This window comes from Camelina sativa, chromosome 14 (genome assembly GCF_030686135.1).
Source record: "Camelina sativa cultivar CO46 ecotype springtype chromosome 14, ASM3068613v1".
NCBI lineage: Eukaryota > Viridiplantae > Streptophyta > Magnoliopsida > Brassicales > Brassicaceae > Camelina > Camelina sativa.
The window spans coordinates 1,112,687-1,134,675 of NC_141893.1; the positions used below are offsets into that span (position 1 = coordinate 1,112,687).

Sequence of the window (21,989 nt, forward strand, 5' to 3'; positions counted from 1 at the left end):
TAGAAGTGAATAAGGATTCTTCTATATATGGATGCGAGGATGAAGTGTAGTAAAGATCCATCTATTTTTTATTTTTTGCGTATTACAACCGGAAAATGATGGTTCTGTTTTATCGTAGAGTGTTGATAATATATTCATGAATGATATATTGTGGACAAAATACATTAATCAGAAAATGACCACTTATAATTTGTTTTTATTTAGGAAAAAGATGTGAAATCTATGGTTAAACTATATGCAATTCGCAAAGTTTTAATAAATTTAAATGAAACAAGTCTTATTTTTGGTTTAAAATTTGTTATACGAATATAAAGGAGTAGTCAATTTGAGAAATAAGAACTATAATTATGAACACAATTATAATACTACTATGGAATATGGGAATATATGCTTTTAAGTTTCAAACCTCACAATAACCATTGATTTTTTAAAAGATAAATTTTAAAATCAGAAAAGTAGAAATGTATATAAATGAGGAAAAATGAAAAATAAATAAATTAAAAAAGAAAAAAAAAGGGAAGATGAATGTGATGGTTTTGGCCTTTGTGGTCAGGTAGCTTCTTCAAGACTTTGAAGGGGACGAGGTTCTTTTGTTCTTTTAGGACAGATATTATTATAATGCTAACCAAATTCACATTTTCTTTTGTTTATTTACTTTATAACTGAGCACTCTCTTCAATGTTGATGTTAACACTCAACCAAAAAAAAAAAAAAAATGAAACAGAACAACAATGATGGTTGAGTTTCTTCAATTATGGAACCTAATCGGATTAACCAAACCGGACAAATTAGATCATTAAACTACATCCATCCATCCATCCAAGTCTGAATAATACCAAATTAAGAAAAAAATGAAAATGTTCGAAAAAAATGAGAAAGAGAAGGTACAACAACAATGATATATAGATCAGTCTCCGGTACAGTCAGGTCAGGTGTTCAGCTTGCAAATGAAACACTTTCATCTCTTCATCAACCGCAAGCTTCTCTTCTCTTCTCTACACCAAACAATTGCTGCCTTTATGCAGCTGTCTCCCCTCGAGGCGGAGTAGGCGGCATCTCCTCGTTCAGCTCCTGAGAGTCCAACACGAAATAAGCACTACTACTTAAAACTCAGTTACCACTACAACATGTTTCATATGCTCTACAAGGTTAATAATACACAGGAAGTTTACCTCCATCCATTCTTTTTCTGGACAGTTTTCGGAAGAAGAGATGGAGGGAGGTCTAGGCTGGATCAACTTTGGATAAATGACCAAGTCTCTACCGATTACCAATATTGCTCCCGCATTGTTTGCAGATCCTGTTCATTTCATCACATTGTTTTTCATTCACATGCCGAACTATATATATATGAAATTAAGTTTTATAAAGCAAAAAAATTAAATACGTACCGCAGTAGTTTGTAGCGGAAAAGACAGTTATAAGTCGTCCTTCTGCAAACCGTTCAAAGCCATCAGAAACACACTCGTGTCCTCGTATGATCATTTGGATTTTATTTCGTTCACAAAACCCGTTGACGATATCAGGCTGCACATACATGACGACAATGCACGACTATGTTCATTTAGTGATCGAGCTTTATATCTTATATAATAAAGAGAAGAAAATATATACAAGGCCTGACCCCGAACGTGACAACAGCTTCTCCTCTAGCATTTGATTGTATACCCATAACAGAATCATTTGCGGTTGGATCAGACCTATATATTTAAACAAAAACAACAACAAAAAAATGTTATTATTACAGTAGTTTCCAAAATAAGTAAGAAATATATAGTTGATGAGACATATATATGTTTACCATAATGTGTCTTTCAACACAATTGTTCCAAAATCCGGGAATGCGGGTCGCCGGATACTTGCAATTTCGTCGAGCCAAAGTGTCCTCCCTATTCCTCCGTGGACACATAAAATTTTATCTTCAATCACCGCACCAAGTGGAAGATAGTGAAAAAGCTGATTAATCCTATACCATGCTTGGAGCCCATCGGCCTGTCCCTGGTATGGTACAGAAGAAGATTATTACTTCATTAGCCATGGACAAAGAGCAAAATATTATATATATTCTATTAGAACATATATACGTACCATTTTTTGTTTGCATTCGTCATGGAAACCATAAAATCTATTCGTTGTACTAGACTCGTGATTTCCACGAATCAAGTGGATGTTCTTGGGGTATTCAATCTGCATATGAGACAGATGTTAAAAGATAGAACAATAAACATCAAAAACTAATCAATAACAGAAGAAAACTATAGTAACATGCATGTGGATGATATGTCAAAACAGAAAAAATATCTTGCCTTCAAAGCAAGCAGCAACATGATGGTCTCCAAGCTGTGACTTCCTCGGTCGACATAATCTCCCAAAAACAAATAGTCAATATGCCTGAAGACATGTATATATTTATATAGATACAATTGGTTCAGTGACTATTCGTGAGCAAAACTGATCACAACCAGTAAGAAAACAGTTATAAGGAAGATCCTCTCTTTCTTGAACTTACGTGATATCTCCTTCTAGAGAAGGAGATCCATATTCATGAAATAAACGCATCAAATCCCCGAACTGACCATGGAGATCGCCGAAGACTTTAATAGGAACTTTGAGCTGAAGAAGCGTTGGTTCTTGCGCAAATGTTTGTTCCACAGAATTGCAGATAGTCATAACTTCCGAACAATTCAAGAAAAAAGTTCCTTCGGCAGGAACTGTCCAGTCTTTAGGTTTCAAAAGTGTCGAAATGATCTGCAACGTAACGTTTGTAAGTGCAGGGAGATGGGAAAATATATGCTGAAAAGAAAGGTCATACCCTTTGATGCAACTGATCTTGATGACAAGAACTGGGTTCGATGAACTGTGGCACTAACTGCTCACTCTCGACGTTCACAGTTCTCTTTTGATCAACTAGAAAATGTCCTTCACTTGCACTATCATAGAAAGCATTTTCTACGGTAGGTAAGTTATATGGCTCTGCGATTATCTCCGGCGAACTCTCGCTTGCACTGATACCATCATGGAAAAGAAAGAAAGGGGTTAAACAACTTAGATAGGGCTAATTGCGTACATTACAAAAGAGTGTAAAGAAGTGTGATATATAGAGTAATCACCTCTTCCTCATAATAGATGGGACTTCTGGTTCAGAACTTGAAGGGTTAGATATTTCAGGCACCAGACAATCGTCGAGCAACATATCTACACGAGAATAACATTTATTAGAGCAATTAATTGTCAAAAAAAAAAGTGTTACTTTTAACTCAAGGAAGAAATCTGCAAACTTTGTAAAAGTCAAATTGACTAGTGCTTAGATTTGCAAAATCCATAGGACTAAATATAAGAAAGGCAAAAATAATAAATCTAATTAATTTCATCCGAGACTAGTGTTGGTAACTTACAATTTTCAGGATTATCTTCTTGTTCAGGACTCCATGGCTGGGATGTTTCAGCCACTAGGAAACTGGCGAGCAATAAATCTACACGAGAATAAAATCAATGCAATTGTCACAAAGATTGTTACTTTAATTTCCCTTAACTCTCAAAGAAGATGAAATCTAGAAACTTCGTAGAAGTCAAAATTGACAAGTGCAAAAAAGTACGAAAAGCAAAAAAAAAATTATTATTTCCTTTGATTCTAATTAAGGATTACCTTTTTTAATCCCACCATGCACATATATGCAGTTCCCAACCCATGCAGCAGCATGGTGACAACGTTGCATAAGCTGATACTGATCTCGTCTTTTGCTGCCACTGGCAGAGGTCTCTGGTGGAGTTACATCTAACCACTCACCAGAATCAGTATCAAGCACTGCAAACAAAAAGATTCCTTAATTAAATGAAGGAGAATTGCAACCTGACTATATAGTATATATTGATTAATTAAAGCACATAAGAAGGATTGGGAAACAAAAGCAAAAAACAGACAAAAAAAAGATAATTAGATAGTCACATGGAATATTAAAGGAAGTACTTACCAGCAACAATAGGTTCACCATCGATTAGACGATCCGTGTTCAGGACACCCCCAAAGACATGCATTCTTGGACCTTCAAAAACCTAATAAGAAAGAGTAGACGAACAAGATGTTTAGGAAGTTTTTGCCAAAGATAAGATTAGAGACAGTGAATTTGAAGCCAGTGTCCTGTATATCCAAAGTGTGGTAAAGGCAAGATACCGCTGTGTGTTGATATCTCGGGGAAGGAGCTACGTCTGGAACAAGAGTCCAACCACACTGATCAATGCTTTCCATTTCCAGCGCGTAAGTATCTCCCAGTGGCTACATAAATGCCAGTATATATTCATATTGAAAGGCTATTGTACTAAACAAGACAAGTTGTTGCATTCGACTTTTTTGAAACGAAACTTCCATTCTCCTATTTATTTATAAATGGAAGTTAATAAATGTCTTATATATATACACGGAAGAAAATATTATACCTTCCCTGAGGAGTCTCTTCCGCCACAAAGCCAAAAAACACCATCTTCTCGAGCAGTAGCAGAAGCATACCTAAAACAAAAAAATTAAACAACGAAGAGTTAACTCAAACCAAAAATCAAAAATGTGTTATACACTTAGCTAGTTACTTAAAATCAACAAAATTACTAACATTCTCCCACTTGGATGATTGCCATATGGGTTCAATCTGTCCCACGCAGATGGTCTTTGCGTGTCCAGTGCCCACGTATCGGAGAGAACTTCATTTCCTACTCCATATACAAAAGTAACAAACTTGTTTTTAGGATGTTTAATCAGGACTTTTTTTTTTTTTTACAAAATTAAATAGAATAATGATAACCAAAAAAGTTCCTTTTCGTAGAAACATATACAGGAATTCGTACCATTCTTCCCACCAAATATGACGAGCCACCTCTGAGCAGCTATATCCATAACATGGCCGTAGCGAGGGCCTGGAGTCGCCCCTCGACCCATCAACCTGAACAAAAATTATATCAAATGCGTAAAATTAATATTCATTAATGAAATAGATCTAGAGCAAAGATAAAATTCATAAATAAACTCTCTCACCTATGCCACTTGAGGTCATTTCTAGTCAAGTCAAGCATGTAGACATCTCCATCAGAAAGCCCTGATGGACCAATCCCACCCTGCCAACGAAATAACATAGTCATGTGTCAGATCTGGCCTGGCCTAGACTGTTACCAAAGGTGTTTCTCTGTACAAGTAAACTATATATTTTACTACTTGAATCGAACCAGCAGGAAAGATGCTTTGACAATCAAAATCAAACAAAGTCTTTCCAGATCTACAACCACGACGAGAGTAATATGATTATTATGGTCATTACAATCACCTGAACAATGAACAAAGTGCCAAATGAAGTGGCAGCATGACAAGCCCTGGGAGACGGAAGGTCACCATCCGTGTGAATCCTACACAAGTACGAAATATTACAAAAGAGATCCACCACACGTACTAAACCAATTGAAATATCATCAATTACAAAACCCAAAAAACAAACATCAACGTATGAACACCAAAGATAAAATCTTCAATCACCTTGTCCACCTCCTGGTCAAAACGTCAAAAGAGTGCACCGAATTGGTAACGCCCTCTAAACCTAGAAGTAAAAAAAAAAACAATCACAGACAAGAAAAAAAATTAAGCCGTCACCAGAGAGGATCTCAAAAACCCTAAACAAAGTTTCGAAAACTCAAATCTTACTGATCCCGGGTAAGGAATAATCATTGGTGGTGACGGCAGTAGTACTACCGCCGAAGAGGACAAGCTGATGGGAATCGTTGGCGAAAACCGCCGTGAGAGTATGACCGCATCTAGGTCCAGGCCATTCGTCATCGTTGGCGAAGGTCTGTAGGTATTCATACGAAGTAGATGGGTATGGATACGAGTGGGAAGCCATGACAACAAAACACAGCTGGTTTTGGAGATTGTGAGAGATTAGGAGATTAGGATTCTGTGGTGGTGAAAACCCTCGTCTCCATTTTATAACCCAAATTTTTTTCCACGAGAGCAATTCCTTTTATGTAAGCCAATAATCAAAAGTGTTTTTTTTTTACAATCCCACGAATTTTGTTGTATGGCCAATTGGCGATGGTAGTAACAACGGCTAAGCTTAAGCGATAAAGAGACTAAATGACGAAACTACCCATGCTCTAGGCTTTGTCTTCGAATGGCTCGTTGCCACGTTTGCTGGTCGTCGTTTCCGCAGGGCATAATTGTAAATAGCCTATATGAGAAGCGTTTTAAAAATATGCGCGGCATACACTTACTTCCCTGTTCTACGGACTTTTTGTACATGTTCCTCCAATATGATATATCGTTTTTATCGACCGGACAAGAACATTGTTTTTGTAAGAAAACTGATGCAATTGTTATACACTACATTTTAAGCCACCAATATTTTTTTTGTTATTGGCCTATGATTCATTTATTTTGAATTAACCGTATTTGTTTTGCTTGTTATTTATCCTCTATATATATATATATATATTGTTTTAGGGTTTAAATGTTTAATTACTTTAATATATACATATATATATATATTTTATTTTACGGTTTGAAATATACAATTTATGTATATTTTTTTAGGGTTTAAATGTTTTATTTATCAAAACGACGTATTAAAATACGAAAACTAGATATAATAGACTAGATTTCTTTCCAAATGACTAGATTTCTTTTCTTTAACAACATGCACATGTATGTTTGCGTTCGGCAGGTAAACATATCAATACCACTACCATTCTATGATTTTAGCAAAACTTTCCAAATTCTTTAATATATTCTATCTGTAATTTTCCAAATGACCAGATTTCGTTCCAAAAAATCATTTTATTTTATTAACTAAAAATGTATATTTATATTGCAATTTATTTAAGAAGATAATAACAGGGAGTAAAAGTAATGAAAAAATGATTATTTGAACCTCTTATATTTAGAATACAAAAAATGGTGGACCTCCCACTGAATTAATTTCTTGATTAATGAAAATTAATACCAAATTAATAATAGGTAATATATATAGTCATTACTATTAATTGTGGACCTTTTAATTAGTAATCATCAAATAATAATAATTAATTTTAATTACCAAATTATGAAATGTGGAGTGTGGATCCTTTATTAGGACTATATAAAAAATAAAATGAAATGTGGACCTTTAATTTTTTAATTATAAAATAACAACATGTGAGCTGTTTATTGAGATTTTAATATAAAACTTAATTTATTACGAAATAATGAAATCTGAACCGTTTAAAATTATAGCATGCACCTATTTTTGCAATGCATTGGTCTTTACGAAAATATGTAAGAAAATTGGAAAGAACACTACAATATAATAGTCTTTGAACATTTCGTTTTCTTTAATATTACTACCGTGTCATAAATCATAATCTATGCTACAAAATTGTAATCCCTCTAAACTTTTACTTAATTCAAATATTTTTGTTTAAATAAATGAATTTAAAATGGTTAATAGTCTCTTAACATTTTATACATATAATTTTTAATGACACATAAATTACAAATTGTAATGAAGCAAATTTTAGAGAAAATATAAAAAGTGAGCGTGGAAGAGAATCCTTTTGCAGGACGATACAGTTTTCTGAGTGATCGGAGAATAATTTCTGAACCATATGAGACTTGGATTGTCAAATGTTAATAACGGCCAACAATGTTTGTACTTGAGTCCCATCCACCCCAATCAAGATCCATCTTAATGTCTAAACCGGACTGATTTGCCGTTAACCGCCCCGCAGAGTCTTAACGATGAAGAGAAGTCAGTGGTTTTTACGAGTTTAATAAACCGTTTAATAACGGTTTGTTACTCTGTTGTTGCTGCTGCTGCTCTCTCTTAAGCTGGACTTTCAATTTCTTACCGCTTATTTGGCGACCGTTCATTGTGTTAATAGCGTTCTGAGCAGCCTCTTGTGAGTCATAACTAATGAATCCTGCCGCAAGAAAAGGAATGCATAACCGTTAACTAGAGTCTTGGATGGGAAACATGATGATGATAGATGACGAAAAGCAAGAGCGAGCTTACCGAAACATTTGCTTATACCAGTGACCTTGTCTACAAACACCTTGGCGCTTAGAACCTTACCAAAAGATTGAAACGCAACCGCGAGTTCTTGATCCCCGAATTCCCGAGGTATGTTGTAAATAAATAGATTTGCACCTGCTGGTCCTGAGAACATCAAAGAAATTATTTTAAGATATGAGTCACATAACGACTAGGGCGTACACTTTATAATCAATTCATATCTGTTCTTGTTTAGGACTAACAAAAACCTTCAGTTTGTAGCGAGGAAGGTATTAATGTGCCGTTCTTAGAAATTCCAGGTGAAACTGTGGTTAGAGGAAGGCGAGGAGGTATCATCCCTCTAGGAAATGCCATAGGATACTGTAAACCATTGTAACCATAGTTTCCGAGAGCCGTTGGGAATTTTCTACGGGGTGCTAAACGTGGTGGGACAGACTCGGTCAAAGCGGTTCCCTGCAATGCACTTCCTCCGTTACCTTGGTTCGGTGAAATTACATTGTGAAATGCATGTTGACTCTGGATAGGTGGTAGCATGTAACCATAAGTTCCAGGTACCTGTTATAGAGAAAATCATTTTAACGATAGTGGATAGAATAAAAAATCTAGCAACCAATATACAGCAGTCTCTAGCTTTTTTATAAACTTGTGTATCAAAGTTCCCAATACAAACAGATACTCTAAGTGTTTGCTCAAGTGACAATTCATTCGGACAATAATTAATATATTTATCTCGATATTTTATTACTGAGTTGAAAAAAGTCAAGTCCAGAACTTAGAGGAGAGAACAAGAGCTTACATGATAGCCGTATCCATTGTAAGGAGGAACATAACTCATAGGTAATGCTCCAAACATGGAGGGGTTTTGCGGATCCAGTCTGGAGATATGAGATTGAACTCTTTGAAGTCTTCGGGATTTTCTTTCCCTTTCTGTGTCCGCCCATTTGACAATCAAAGGAACATTTGTACCCTAAAAAAATACAAAAGGATGTGATATTGCACACTCTCCGTAGAAGTCTTTATAACTTACTAATAAGAATGTTCGAAAAAGTTGCAATAAGTACACACCTCCATTATATGTCTTCCGTTGAGGGCTTCCATAGCTGCGACCGCTTGTTGTTTAGACTCATACTTCAGAAACAGACACCCTAAGATAAACCTAAAAGTCAGTCAAAACTTTGGTATAGACATCTAAAGATGCATGAGAAGATAGAAATCAAGTGATGGACATACCCTTGCTAGTTTGTATAGACCCTCTTAGAATCTGTAGATCCTTGATGGTTCCGTATACAGAGAATAAGGATAGGACTTCAGCTTCAGATACATTCTTTGGAAGCATACCGACAAAAAGTTTGTGCTCTGGATTGCAAGAAAAGTCAAGAACACACTCATCAAATTGATGGCAGGTATACACACAAACAACAAAATTGGGCACATCACTCGGAAGCATTTTGAGTACCTAGTCTTTCCAACTCGCCATCTGCATATTTGACTTGTAACGGGCTAGAAGCCTGCACATAACATGAAAAGCAGAGTCAATGTTGTGATGCAATGATTCAGAAACAAGCCACAGTAAAATCTAAAGAACCAAGGATATACACCACATTTTTGTTTACCTTTCACAATTTATCCTAAGTTCTCCAAGAAGAATCAATTTCTCACCATAAAGGGGTCAGCATATTTTATAGTAGCTATTAATCAACAATAACAAACTGAAACAAATAGTTTTATATTCGTATCGGTCTTCTCAGTCCATACATGGCATCTATAGTGAATCAATGTGCTTTCTTGGGTTTGAAGAAATCAAACTATAGAGGATTTGAAACTAGTGTCATCAGATTCCAACAAGCAATGAGGCAGATTCTGATCAGCAATATCAGATTCATGGTTATATACCTCGATGGATACATGATTTTAATGTATAACAACAACATGCAAAACTCTCAAAATTAAATAACCAACTCTAGAGAATTAACAGGTACAAAAAGCAAGCACAATGCAGATCGAGACGGATAAAAAGCAATCTCGGGATATCAACCAACTTGAAAACTGTGCAACTAAGATCAATTAGTTTTTAAGGTACAGAAACATCACATTCAACTATTCTCAAGTATCAGAAAATCCCAGAAATCAGCTTCAAGAATTGGAAAGAATGGTAAACAAAAAATATAAGAAAAAGACTGACCCCAGGCAATGTCTTCTTGTTATGAAAACCATTGACCACCTTGTCTGCTTCTTCCCTTGAAGGACATGTCAGAAAACAACATCCTAAAAAAAATATTCCAGGTGAAATTAGGGTTTTCAGAGTTCACAAATTAATCAAAGAAGAATTTTTTTTGAAAAAAACAGGGGAAACGAGGACGACGGAGAAAACAGGGGGAGGCGTATAGAGAAATTTAGGGGTTTTAAAATCAAGACGAATTCACACGAATCAAAAACCCATCTCAGGGTATTCTCAAAACAGAGAAAACTTCTTTAACAGAAAAAAAAGAAAAAAAAAATCCAAATTAAAGCAGAGGAAAAAAAAAAAAAAAACCTCGGGAAGCTTGTGTAGTCTTCTCCTTAATGATGTTGACTTCATCAACGATGGAGAATTCCCGAAACAATGTGAGGAGCTGAGCCTCCGTCATATGCTTCGGAACTTGTCCGACGAACAGCTTCACCCTCTCTTCGTTCTCCATCGTCTCCTCCGCCATTGTTTCTCCTCTCTCTCTCTCTCTCTTGACTTCGTCGTCGTCTTCTTCTTCTTCTCTCTCTCTACACAGGCTTTTTTTTCTTCTTCCTGAATATTTTTATTTATTTACTTTTTTTTTCTGGAAAAAACATAAAATATATGAAGAAAAAGAAAAAAGACGGAAGAACTTATTATGGATATATGACAAAGGGAGTAGTTAAATTAAAATACGGACTAAATCTGGGCTCGTTGTTATGACTAAATTACGGGGAATGCCATTAAAACAGCTGTGGGATGCCAGGGAACACTTCGGATTGTTTTGTCTGATTAGGAGATTTTAAGCTGCATTTACGATGTTATCCTTCTTCTTACCGGCGTTTTTTTTTAATAATTATTTTAATACAATATGTATGTAGTGTGTGAAATAAGCTGGCAATATTTTTTAATTTATTTCATGTTAAAAAAATAGCTGTCAATTCTTCAGTCTTCTGCATTAAAATTCATATCTAGACAATTTTGTTTTCTCCATCCGACTAAAGAAAAGTGAGTATAGTTGTATGATCAAATATCCCTTTGGTACCTGATATTAATACTATCTAACGACTAAACAATGATTATTAACTATATATATATATATATTTAATAATAATATAAAGTTGGGTTCGTTTAGAGGTCCAAATCATCAGACATACAAAAGTTACAAAGAAAATTCTTGTATATTTGAGCAGTTGACATTAGACAATTATACACTTGAACACGGTTGTTTTTATGTGATGTATATTTTAGTTTTAGACAACGGTATGTTTTTTTAATCTAACCAAACCAACTCCAATGCAAACTGTCATTTCATTTCTTAACTAAAACTAAATAGAAACATCTAAATCTAATCGTTTTCCTTCCACAACAAACAAACAATTCTAAATTAAAAATTAACCCAACCTATTCATAACAAGTAAATACAGATATTTGTTCTAACCAAATTAAATTAGTTTGATTTTTTTGTATTTTATGTTTAGGATTTAGGAACGGAGAATCCAATGAACCAACTCTATATTTCTACAATTAAAAAAAAAAAAAAAAAAAAAAAGAGGAAGTAAATCGAGAAAAATACTTGATAGAAATAAAATACGAGTATACTAGTTGACCGTGGAATTTATATCCATAACGCGAGGGAGAGGGGGTCATTGTCAGTGACAACGAAAAGTGGACACGCCAAGTGTTAAGGGCAAAACGGGCAACGTCATAAAATAAGGCCATTGAGTCGTTGGCAAAAACATAAAGATGACAGACTGTCTTGCCATTCGCCAAAAGCCCTACAACGGCTACACAACAACAACAGCAAAAAACATAGACCGCTGAGTTTAGTCACCTTTTACGTTTTCACCCCTCATGTTTTTATTTATCCTTTATTTTATGTGCATCGTTTGAGAATTAGCTAGCATTGATAAACCCGTTAGTAGTTTTGTACTAATTAAGAAGAATAAAATACACTAACACTTGCCACTCAGTTTAGTATTGGATTTAATTAACTTGTTTGAATTGGTCAATTAAAAAGAAGAAGTACATTGAGTAACTAAGAAGAGAAAGACAAACCATTGCCGCATAAAATACGTATGAAATCGTCTTAAAGAGTCTCCACTAGACGTAGATGATAGTAGTAGTAATATCATATCTTTCATTGTATTCTTCGTGAAGAAGTTAATTATGAAATTGTTTTGATATTAATATCAATCGAGTTTAATTACAAAACAACATTCACATAAAAGATACTACTAGAAGCTAAAATATAAATAATGATGGAGTAGTAAGCCCAGCCCATTAAGGCTTACTCAGCCCATATAATGAAGGAATTGTCCAATGTTGTTTGGTTAAATGTGGTCCATTAATAACTCAGCCCAGTCCAATAAGAAGAAAGTTGGAAAAAAAGGAAAAGGAAATCGTGACCGTTGAAACCCTAGTTTAATGAATGAAATCGTGACCGTCATATAATAATATGATTATCTATAAATAATGCCTCCACTCTTTCTTTCTTCACTGTATAATTTTGTTGTCTCTACTTCGACTCAACATTGTACAGTTCATCTTCTTCTTCTTCTTCTCTTCGTTTGCGTATTCTTCGGCGAGGCTCTAATTTTGGGTTTTCAAAACCCGATGATCATCTCGAATCGTTCATATTCTTCTAGGGTTTGGTCTCTCTCTCTCTCACAATCCAAACCAATTGCATCGCTCTGTAATTCTTCTTCTTAACGCGTCGCGTCGCGTCTCTAATTTTGTTTTGCTTCTTCGTCTCTTGTTGCAGGTGTGTTTTGAAAGCAAGTTTATTATCTGATCATCGCTCCCCCGGCCTCTGGGTGAGTTCTTTTTCTAGGGTTCGGTCTCTCTCTCTCAATCCAATTGCATCGGAGCTCTGTTATTCTTCTTCTTCTTCTTATAAAAATAATAATAATAATGCGTCTCTGATTTTTCTTCTTTATTTCTTTCTAGGGTTTGGGTTTCTAAATTTGCAGCAGTGCCTTTGATCTATCGGTGATGGCTTTGTGATTGTGTTTCTTCCTCTGTTTTTTTTTTGTTTGTTTTGGCTTATTAACTAACTCGTTTCGTTTTCTTCCTCTTCTGTCTCTCGTTGGAAGCGTATTTTGAAATCTCAACTTCTTCTAGGGTTTTGATCTCTACATTGATTTCTATATTCTAGGGTTTTTTTTTCCTTCACTCGAATTCCTTTTAATTTACTCATAGTTCCTATTATTGTTAATCCAGATTGATTCATTGTGGAGCATACCATTAGTATTGATCGATCGGCGATTGAGGAAGAGGGAGAGGGTACTAAGATCTCCCTGATGGTTTGATTGAGGAAGAGGGTACTAAGATCTCTCCCTGATGCTTTGATTGAGGATGAGGGTACTAAGATCTCTCCCTGATGCTTTGATTGAGGATGAGGATACTAAGATCTTCTAGGGTTTTATTCATCCTTGTCACTCTCTCTCTTTGATTTTAACGATTTTTTTTTATTTTTTCTATTGGGGTCTTGACTCTCTTTCTCTCTTTGATGCAGGTCTTCTTTTGGAATTACTCATCATGAACAGGAAGCTTTGTCATAGGATGGATCACACCCAGCAGCAATATGAAGTGGGTAAGTTTGCAGCCATGAGCTGAGACTTGTTTATTATATCTTATCTCTCGTCTCGAGCTTACTTTTGGTATGCATGTTTTTTTTTTTTTTTTTGCATCAGCCTCAAGGATTTGTCTCTGATGACTTGCTAAAGCGCAACTCAGAACCTAATGATTGACAAAGGTAGTCAAGTTGCGAATTTATACGTTCTGCATTTGGATAAAACCCTGGTTAACAACCCTTCTTGCTTAGCCCAGAGCAAGTGATTCTACAGTTGAAAAATTCATAAAAACCAATTTCTACAATTGAAAATTTCAAAAGCTGTATTGAAGGCAGCGATTTACAGTGAGGCGATGATGGCGAGCTCCGATAGGGGAAGAACTGGAATTTTGAAGATGAAGAAGGGAAAAGCAACGACAACGTTTTTAAATTATATAAATAATTGTCAATACTTGTAACAACAACTTATTATAAGTTTCTAGTTCTACTAACATCAATAGTACACACACAAAAAAAACGAACTTACAGATATTAAAAAACAAAAAATATTGATTCGGAAAGAAAGAAAAATTATTAAATAAACAAAAAAACCAACTATAGATACTGTAAAACAAACCTTCATGGACTTAGCTATAACTGTAATCCTATGAAATCTTACACTAACTACTACTTGAGTATACCCTACCCATGTCACAGAGTACAAAGATGTTTAAACTTTCAAGAAATTTCCTCAGTTTCTGTTCTTGACCACACACACACATACAGACCTCTCTGTCTAAAGAGTCATGAGCTCTCTGGGAGTAGAATCTGTGTTTGGAAGGAGGACCCAGTTTCCTACTACTTTCCCCCACAACCCTTTCAATGGCTTCCACATTTGTTGCTTCCTCTGAGAACTACTATCACCTTCCTTATTCTTTGCAGCAACAACAGTAGAAACACGTTTCTTGAGCTCTGAGTTCTCTTCTTTAAGCATTTGTATTGCTAAACTCATTTGCCTTATAGCTTCTCTCTTCTCTTCATCTTTCTCTATCACCATTGCACTGTAAACCTTATTCTCCTCTCTCAGCCTCTCTATCTCTTTATTCATCATCTCATAATCTCCATTATCTTCACCATAACGGACTTGCGATGATTCCATCTCCTCGCCAATGCCATCGATTTCAACTTCATCATCAACCCATTTTCTTTCACCGTCATCTACTTCAGACTCTGCGTACTCGTCATAAGTCTCGCAAGCCTCAGACCAAGAAGACACATCATCACAAGTTGATGACTTGTCATGGCAATCTGATAAGCCATGTTTGTGCACAGAAGAAGGTCTCAACAAGTCGTACCTCTCGGCCAAGGAGCGATGTGAACGGTAGAATTCTTCCACCATGGCTATAAGCTCAGGTCGCTTCTTATAATACATCTCAGCTCTTGCGGCGAAAGAATCCGCATCCTCATCAACCACTCTCAGCATTTGCTTTGTCTTTTCATCCAATTCTACAATTACAAAATCAGATTTCACCATGTCAAAATCTAAATAAAGTTCAACACTTTTTCACTACTACTATCTCTAGTCTAAGAAAGTCATAACCAAAGATAAGACACCAAAACAGAGTCAGCTTCCTTAATGACTATTCTATACCAATATCAACAAGAGAACAGAATAAAAGGTAAAACCTTTGAGAGAAAACAAAAAAGACCTATAAACCACAGAGACCATAGACCAAAATTAACACTTGGATCGAGACATTATAAGCAGAAGCAAACTTCACCATGTCAAAAATCTCAATGAAATTAAACACCTTTTTATCACTACTCAATTGTCACAGAACATCATAACAAAATACCTTTGAATTCAATAGACCGACACACACACATATACCAAAATCAAAACGTAAGAATTTGACATGAGCAGAACCAAATCAGAAAAAAAAAGAGAAACAAATACCAGAGAGAGTAGAATGAAGCCAAGGAGAGAAATTAGTAGTGTTGTGATTTCCAATCCACCACCATTTTGATGAGTCCATCACTCTTTTTCTCCTCCACTTCAATTACAAAACAGCAAACACAAAAAAAGAAAGGATCTTCAGTTAATTTTAGATAAAAATTAAACTCTCACTCTTCGAATCATCATCATCATCATCATCATTATCTAGTATATGAGCTTCCTCAAAAGCAAAATAGAAAAGAACAGAGACTCGGAAATTACCAACCTCAGTGACGAATTCAGTTTTCACGGCGCCGTTCCTCTCTCTCTCTCTACTTCTTCTTCTTCGTTGGAGTAGAGCAATCTTCTTTAAGGATTTATGTTTTCTATTTTTCTTCTTCAGATTTCAAAGAGTTGAGAGAGTGAAGACAATGGCATCATTTACCACTGCTTATCTCCTTTAAATGACGTTTTCACCCTTCTTTTTTTGGTAGGTTTCCTTAGTCAAAATTCAAAAAAAATTACTATTTGTTTCTCAAAATAAGGATTATTTATTTAAAATTTCCATAAACAAAAGTACAGAGGATATTATGCTCTAATTTCCTCTCTATAACAAGATTTTGTTTTTAATGTTTATCAGACTCAAGTGTAGTCAAAGGATTTATATATATATGGAGATATATATACATATATTGATGGAGCTAAGAACAGGGGTAGTTTGGGAATTATGTTCAGCTGATAGATACGAGGGAGGGTTATCTAAATGGGCCCCACGAGCCCATGTGGGCTGTGGCGAGCGTAACACGCAAAAGGCGTTTTTGTGCAACGGTCGATTAAACTCTTTTTCCATGCTTAGTGTACATAGAATAAGACCAAAAAGAACAATGAACAAATAAAGTACAAAACAGAGATGAGCTTGTTGTATTCCACTATTTAGTTCCTTTTAGAAATTTTGGGGGCGTTTCATTATTATAGCTCCCTCTTTTTACAATAAGACAAGTGAATCTCTTTATACTTCTATTTTTTTAAGGATGTTAATGGTGACTGTTATTGGCTTCGAGCCTGCGAATGGTTTTACAATTTTGCACTATTTATAGATTGAAAGACTTTTTCAAAACAGAGTGAAATTCTAAATAATGCTACTATTGTTAACGTTATAAATACCATTAGCTTAAAAGTATGTATGTTTTAATCACTATTAACGTGTCATGACTTTGACAAACAAAGTTGGAGAAATGGAGATTTTCTAGACAAAACTACACATAGCGAAGGTGTTTTAATTCTTAATCGTTTGGACTGGACCAAGCTGTGCTGCCATCTGCAGTTTCTCTTAATTAGACCAAAAGCCCAATTTTCAAATATTTCTGCAATTATTATTGTTTTTTTTTTTTTTTTTTTTTTAACTTGGATTGGATTGGTTCAATTATTACTAGTAACATACAAAAGGCTTTTTGTTACACAAACAAAGAAAAACCCTAAATCAAGGAAATGGAAACTACAAGTGACCCGGCTGGAATGGAAGCAACGTAAAAGTTTTTGAGTTGTCCAATCTCTCTCGTTGGGAGAAGCATAGATACGGTCTCTTATTTGCGGTTTAAATCTTGGCTTTTGTTTTTTTTTTGGGTTTAATCTACAGTAATCCATTTTTGAATCTCTAGTTACACAGCAAACGACGCAAGTCCCATCAAATAAATTGTTAGGCAGTAAGGGGTTAACTGTAACGGTAACTTTTTAATTTTGATTTCCTCTCTTTTGTTTTGATAAAAAGGGAAACATTCCTATTTTCTTTTTTTCTTTTGTTGGAAACCTTTTTTTCCTATATAAACTCGACGCTAAGCTAGCACGTCATCTTTGAGAAACTATGATTTTCCGTAACCTTGTTCTTCCTTTTCTTTCCAGTCTCTCTGTTCTTATTGAGGCAAGCTCTGCTAAGCTCTCTTCTCCGATCTCTTACAGACCGTCAAATCCGATCGCCGTCGTAACTGTAACTCGTGTTTGATCACACGATCAAAGATCTCTTCGTCATCGTTTGGATTCCGTCTCTCTGTTTTTTTGCGTTTCACGATCTCTGGCTCATGGAGAATCTACCCGCAGTACTGTACCGATTCCGAGGTTGTGACGCGAACCATGGATGCATCAAGCAACATCATACGCACCGTTGTCACGACATTAGCCAGGTTTGTTGCTTCTTCAAACTATTCGCCACAATTCCTATTTTTGTTTTACCTCGCAACTTCGGATTTTATAATTGAAGCCTAACTTGCTTTGAATAATATAATATAGTCTCTTTGATTTGAGGTCTCCAATACTGAACGCAAATAAATCTTAGATGCTGGCTCATTCATATATTTTTAAGAAATTGATCTGACTTACAATGTTCTCTGTCTGTTATCACTTTGTTTCCAAATTGACCTTTTAGTTTTTCGTAGGTTCCTCCTCTGTTCTTTCTTGATTCGCCAAGTTATCCGGTGGGTGCAGCACAAGACTAAGACTATTAGGTTTCCTGGGATGATTGAGAAAGACTTGGTAGCCAATTCTAATTTCTGCTTTTCTTTTACTAATTTAATAGTCTATATAGATATATATCTAGATATAGTATTATTACTAATTTTATTTACTTGTTTAAATTTATTTTTAAAACTTTTGATTTGTTTTTCACTGTATTAAAATTGATTTTTCTCATGATTTTAAGATTTTTTTTGAATAATACTATAATTTATAAAATGATGTGAGAACTAAACGGATTGTGGATCCCGTCATTTGACCTAGTCATTGATCGTTAGAGATTCCATAAATTCAACTTGTTTTCACATCATTATGTAGATTTAGTATTATTACTAAAAAGAATCTACTTTTAAAAAAAATAAAATAATTCAATAAACTTTTTAATTCCTTTTCCATGGTTAAAATTTTTTTTTTTCTTGCAGATTTTTTTAAAACTTTTTAATAACGCTATGTTTATAAAATGATGCTAGAACTAACCGGATTTTGGATCCCGTCATATGACTAAGTCATCGATCGTTAGAGATTTCACAAATCCAACTTGTTTTCACATCATTGTATAAATTTAGTATTAATATACTATTAATCTTTTACTTGTTAAAATTGTTTTTAAAATTTTGATTTCTTTTTCAAGGTTTTAAAATTTTAGTTTTTTACTCATTTTATTTTGAAACTTATCAAGAATGTTATATTTTTAAAATGAAAGAACTAACCGAATTTTGGATCTTTATTTTGAAACTCGTCGTTGATTTAGTAGAGATTCCATAAATCCAACTTGTTTTCGTATTATTTTAGATGTAATCCTACTATATTATTGCTAATTCTTTGCCTGTTTAAAAACTCTTTAATTTCGGTTTAACATTTAATTTCACACGGATTTCATGTTCTGTTTTTTTAATATATGCATGCACGAGAGTGTTGTCTCTGTACGATTGTTGAGACTGAGACAAGAGATCATCTGATGCTATCGTGCGAGTTCTCTTCTCAGCTGTGGAAATTTGGTCTTCAGCAGGCTTTGCCCTCGTCAACGGCTTTTCTCCTCGTGATCTTAGCTCCTTTCCTGGACACGCTCTTCTCAGCCATCTCCTTCTCTGCTTAGGAAAGTCGTCGCTCAAGTTTTGGTCTATAACATATGGAGGCAGCGGAACAACCTTCTCCATCTTCATCTTCAAATCCATTGACCGGGAGATTCGTAACATCATAGGCAAAAACCTAATGATTCGTTGGATCCGTTAACCACCAAAATTTGTTAAACCTATCTTTATGGCAGCTTTGTTTTATTTTTATTTTTGCCTTAGCTGCTTTTTTTGTAGGCTTTATTTTGTAAAACCTCCTTTCATATCTAATGATATTTACATATTTAGCAAAAAAAAATAATATATATATGCATTTGTAAAATTGAACTTTGAAACATTGCTCTAAGTCTGTCTTCATTGCCACTGCAAAGAAACGAAACGAAACTACTGTTTCAGACGCAAGTTAACACATTCATAGCACCTTACTCTCTTTCCCTTCTCCTCTTCAGTCATCTAAACTTGCCAAAACTTACAAGAAACAACGGAAATAAACTCACTCTTCTCAAACAATGAAACACAGCCTATAGAATCTAGATCCACTTCTTCGGGTTGATACAAGCATCCAATAGCTTCCACTCTTCGGTGCCCTCTTCCGGTTTCTGCACACACAATCACCATTAACCACATTGTGATTGGTATTCTAATAAATTAAGAATTGGTGTCCCCACATTCATGGGAAAAGGAACTTACATGATCATATTCCCATCTTGCTGAAAGCGGAAGAGAAACGAGAATGCTCTCTATTCGTCCTCCTGTCTTCAAACCAAATGTCGTTCCACGATCATATACCTTAACATCATCACCACACATACATTAATTAGCGAACAAGGTTCATAGCAAAGATAAGGGATGAAAAAGCTGGTGTCTGACTATAATACCAAGTTAAATTCGACATATCGCCCTCTTCGCAACTGTTGCCATGCTTTGTGCTGCTCTGTGAATTCCATGTCTTTCCTTTTCTCTACTATAGGTATATAAGCCGGAACCACTGAGTTTGCACATTCTGTGAGCAGCACAATTACAACATTACTAACTTGATCGTTGTAATAACCGTTTGTTGAAACATTAAGGATTGATAGTTATAGTCCATTACCAGTGGAAAATGAGAGAAGCATTTCCTGATCATAGTCATTAAGATCATCAAAAAATATTCCTCCAAGTCCTCGTCTCTCATCACGGTGCTGCAAGCATCACAGAGTTCTATAACATCTTTCAAAGGCCTCACAAAAACAATAGGGGCTTATCAAAGTCTCTCAGCTGTTCCAACCCTTTCCAATTTATTAACAACATCCCTAAACACAAACTTCTCAACTTAGGCCTTTAAACTTAAGATGTCACAAAAACACAACACACACACCTTGATGTAAAAGTAGTCATCACACCACTTCTTGAATCGGGGATAGAAGGAAGGGTCGAATTTGTCACAGGCTTGCTTTTGAATCTACAACAAGAAAGACAAATTTATATACATATAAGCAACTCCATGATACAAAGCTCATATCTTTAGAACAAGGGAATAAAAAGCTTAGTACCGAATGGAAATGCTTGACATCTTCTTCAAAGATATAAGCAGGAGTGAAATCAGTGCCACCACCAAACCACCATTGCCTCGGAGCTCCAGGAACATCTGAGCATTGAAAAAAACTGACAACTCAATGATGTTGTCCAAGCAAAAAAAGATGACAACTTTACAAAAATCTCACTCAGAAATTAGCTTATATATACCCTTCGGAGCATCTGTCTCGAAATAGCGATAATTGAAATGAAGAGTTGGGGCAAAAGGGTTCTTGGGATGCAAAACCTATATAAATCACACAGACATTATTGTAATGATAAAGAAAAACCCAAAATCGTAAAATTGAAGAGAGAGGAATCATTACAGAGCTAACTCCAGCGGCGAAGAAGGGAACGGGACCAGGTTTCTGATCAGAAGCTGAGCCCTTTGCAGCTCTATAAGCTTCAGGAGGCATAACACCGTAGACGACAGAGACATTAACACCAGCTTTCTCAAAGACATTACCATCCTGCAAAACACGACTGATCCCACCTCCTCCACCAGGTCGAGACCAAACATCTTCTTTAAACTTAGGACCGCCTTCAATAGCTTCAATGGCCTCACAAACACTGTCTTGAGCAGACCTAATCATAGTCTCGAAACGAGCCCTGACGGAAGAAGTAGAAGAAGATTGAGAGGAGTCATCAGAATCCCTAAGGAAAGTAAAGGGTCGTTCAGTTTCGGGGACTTCTTTCTCAATCGAGACTGAACATCGCAAGGCGAGATTTGGTTTGTTGCTCCTGATTGGATTGGAGAAGCGGAGAGTAGAGAGATTGGGAGAATGATGGAGACGATGAGAGGAGAAAGGAGCGAAGGTAGGAGAAGAGAGGAGCGTCGAAGAGTGAGAAGCCATGGTTTTGATCCCAATTTGGATTTTTGAGATGTTGAAGAATTGAAGAAGATGATGGAGACGACGATGTTTAAAGTGATAAGAAGTCGTCGTCGTCCACTGGTTTTGACTTTTGACCGCTCTCTCTCTCTCTCTCTCTCTAGTAAAAAAAAAAAAAAAAAAAATCAAACACACATGTCCAAGACAAAACCACTTTGAAAGTAAACCAAACCAGACACGAAATTAGAGTTGGCATTAATTTGGTCGAACCGAAGATTTTTGATTTTGAATTCTGAAAAGTCAACGAGAGC

At 35.4% G+C, this 21,989-nt stretch overlaps 4 protein-coding genes and 2 long non-coding RNA genes across 12 annotated transcripts; 2 read left to right on the plus strand and 4 right to left on the minus strand.

Moving 5' to 3' along the window:
- Positions 1-734: 734 nt before the first annotated feature.
- On the minus strand, positions 735-6,055 carry LOC104738839 (serine/threonine-protein phosphatase BSU1-like). Its single transcript, XM_010459051.3, has 21 exons — positions 5,681-6,055; positions 5,516-5,576; positions 5,310-5,388; positions 5,024-5,103; positions 4,837-4,931; positions 4,605-4,701; positions 4,435-4,504; positions 4,172-4,273; positions 3,972-4,053; positions 3,647-3,805; positions 3,396-3,473; positions 3,111-3,195; positions 2,813-3,005; positions 2,510-2,748; positions 2,307-2,391; positions 2,089-2,187; positions 1,802-1,998; positions 1,625-1,700; positions 1,392-1,527; positions 1,173-1,300; positions 735-1,071 (listed from the first exon to the last, which is right to left on the minus strand). Exons 1-21 carry the CDS (start codon positions 5,874-5,876, stop codon positions 1,018-1,020), a joined length of 2,391 nt encoding a protein of 796 aa, XP_010457353.1. The 5' UTR covers positions 5,877-6,055; the 3' UTR covers positions 735-1,017.
- A 1,365-nt stretch (positions 6,056-7,420) lies between these two features.
- On the minus strand, positions 7,421-10,882 carry LOC104738841 (RNA-binding protein BRN2). The gene is made up of 9 exons (XM_087483875.1): positions 10,555-10,882; positions 10,204-10,286; positions 9,478-9,529; positions 9,252-9,377; positions 9,087-9,166; positions 8,818-8,988; positions 8,270-8,576; positions 8,022-8,165; positions 7,421-7,929 (listed from the first exon to the last, which is right to left on the minus strand). Exons 1-9 carry the CDS (start codon positions 10,712-10,714, stop codon positions 7,769-7,771), a joined length of 1,284 nt encoding a protein of 427 aa, XP_087340001.1. The 5' UTR covers positions 10,715-10,882; the 3' UTR covers positions 7,421-7,768.
- A 1,843-nt stretch (positions 10,883-12,725) lies between these two features.
- LOC104738843 (uncharacterized) lies at positions 12,726-14,292 on the plus strand. Of its 5 annotated transcripts, none has more exons than XR_015579793.1 (7): positions 12,726-12,881; positions 12,992-13,043; positions 13,177-13,218; positions 13,450-13,590; positions 13,745-13,822; positions 13,923-13,984; positions 14,134-14,292. It is a non-coding gene; the product is annotated as an uncharacterized LOC104738843 (long non-coding RNA). The 5 variants fall into 5 exon arrangements; XR_015579797.1 differs by having other exon boundaries at positions 12,726-12,876; positions 13,450-13,550; positions 14,059-14,292; XR_015579794.1 differs by lacking the exons at positions 12,726-12,881; positions 12,992-13,043; positions 13,177-13,218 and having other exon boundaries at positions 13,453-13,590; positions 14,054-14,292.
- On the minus strand, positions 14,206-16,431 carry LOC104738842 (protein NETWORKED 3A-like). 2 transcript variants are annotated; one of them, XM_010459053.3, is made up of 3 exons: positions 16,003-16,431; positions 15,738-15,834; positions 14,206-15,286 (listed from the first exon to the last, which is right to left on the minus strand). In XM_010459053.3, the coding sequence occupies exons 2-3, from the start codon at positions 15,814-15,816 to the stop codon at positions 14,577-14,579; spliced, it is 789 nt and encodes a 262-aa protein (XP_010457355.2). In that variant the 5' UTR covers positions 15,817-15,834; positions 16,003-16,431; the 3' UTR covers positions 14,206-14,576. The 2 variants fall into 2 exon arrangements, with proteins under 2 accessions (XP_010457355.2, XP_010457356.2); XM_010459054.3 differs by having other exon boundaries at positions 15,999-16,314.
- A 1,116-nt stretch (positions 16,432-17,547) lies between these two features.
- On the plus strand, positions 17,548-19,631 carry LOC147927727 (uncharacterized). The gene is made up of 2 exons (XR_015580123.1): positions 17,548-17,893; positions 18,146-19,631. It is a non-coding gene; the product is annotated as an uncharacterized LOC147927727 (long non-coding RNA).
- Positions 19,632-21,865, minus strand: LOC104738844 (coproporphyrinogen-III oxidase 1, chloroplastic). Of its 2 annotated transcripts, none has more exons than XR_015580122.1 (8): positions 21,175-21,865; positions 21,020-21,095; positions 20,827-20,921; positions 20,652-20,735; positions 20,388-20,586; positions 20,173-20,297; positions 19,985-20,083; positions 19,632-19,893 (listed from the first exon to the last, which is right to left on the minus strand). XR_015580122.1 is itself a non-coding variant. In XM_010459056.3 (8 exons), exons 1-8 carry the CDS (start codon positions 21,700-21,702, stop codon positions 19,825-19,827), a joined length of 1,164 nt encoding a protein of 387 aa, XP_010457358.1. In that variant the 5' UTR covers positions 21,703-21,838; the 3' UTR covers positions 19,632-19,824. The 2 variants fall into 2 exon arrangements, 1 of the variants encoding a protein (XP_010457358.1); XM_010459056.3 differs by having other exon boundaries at positions 20,388-20,475; positions 21,175-21,838.
- Between the last annotated feature and the right edge of the window lie 124 nt (positions 21,866-21,989).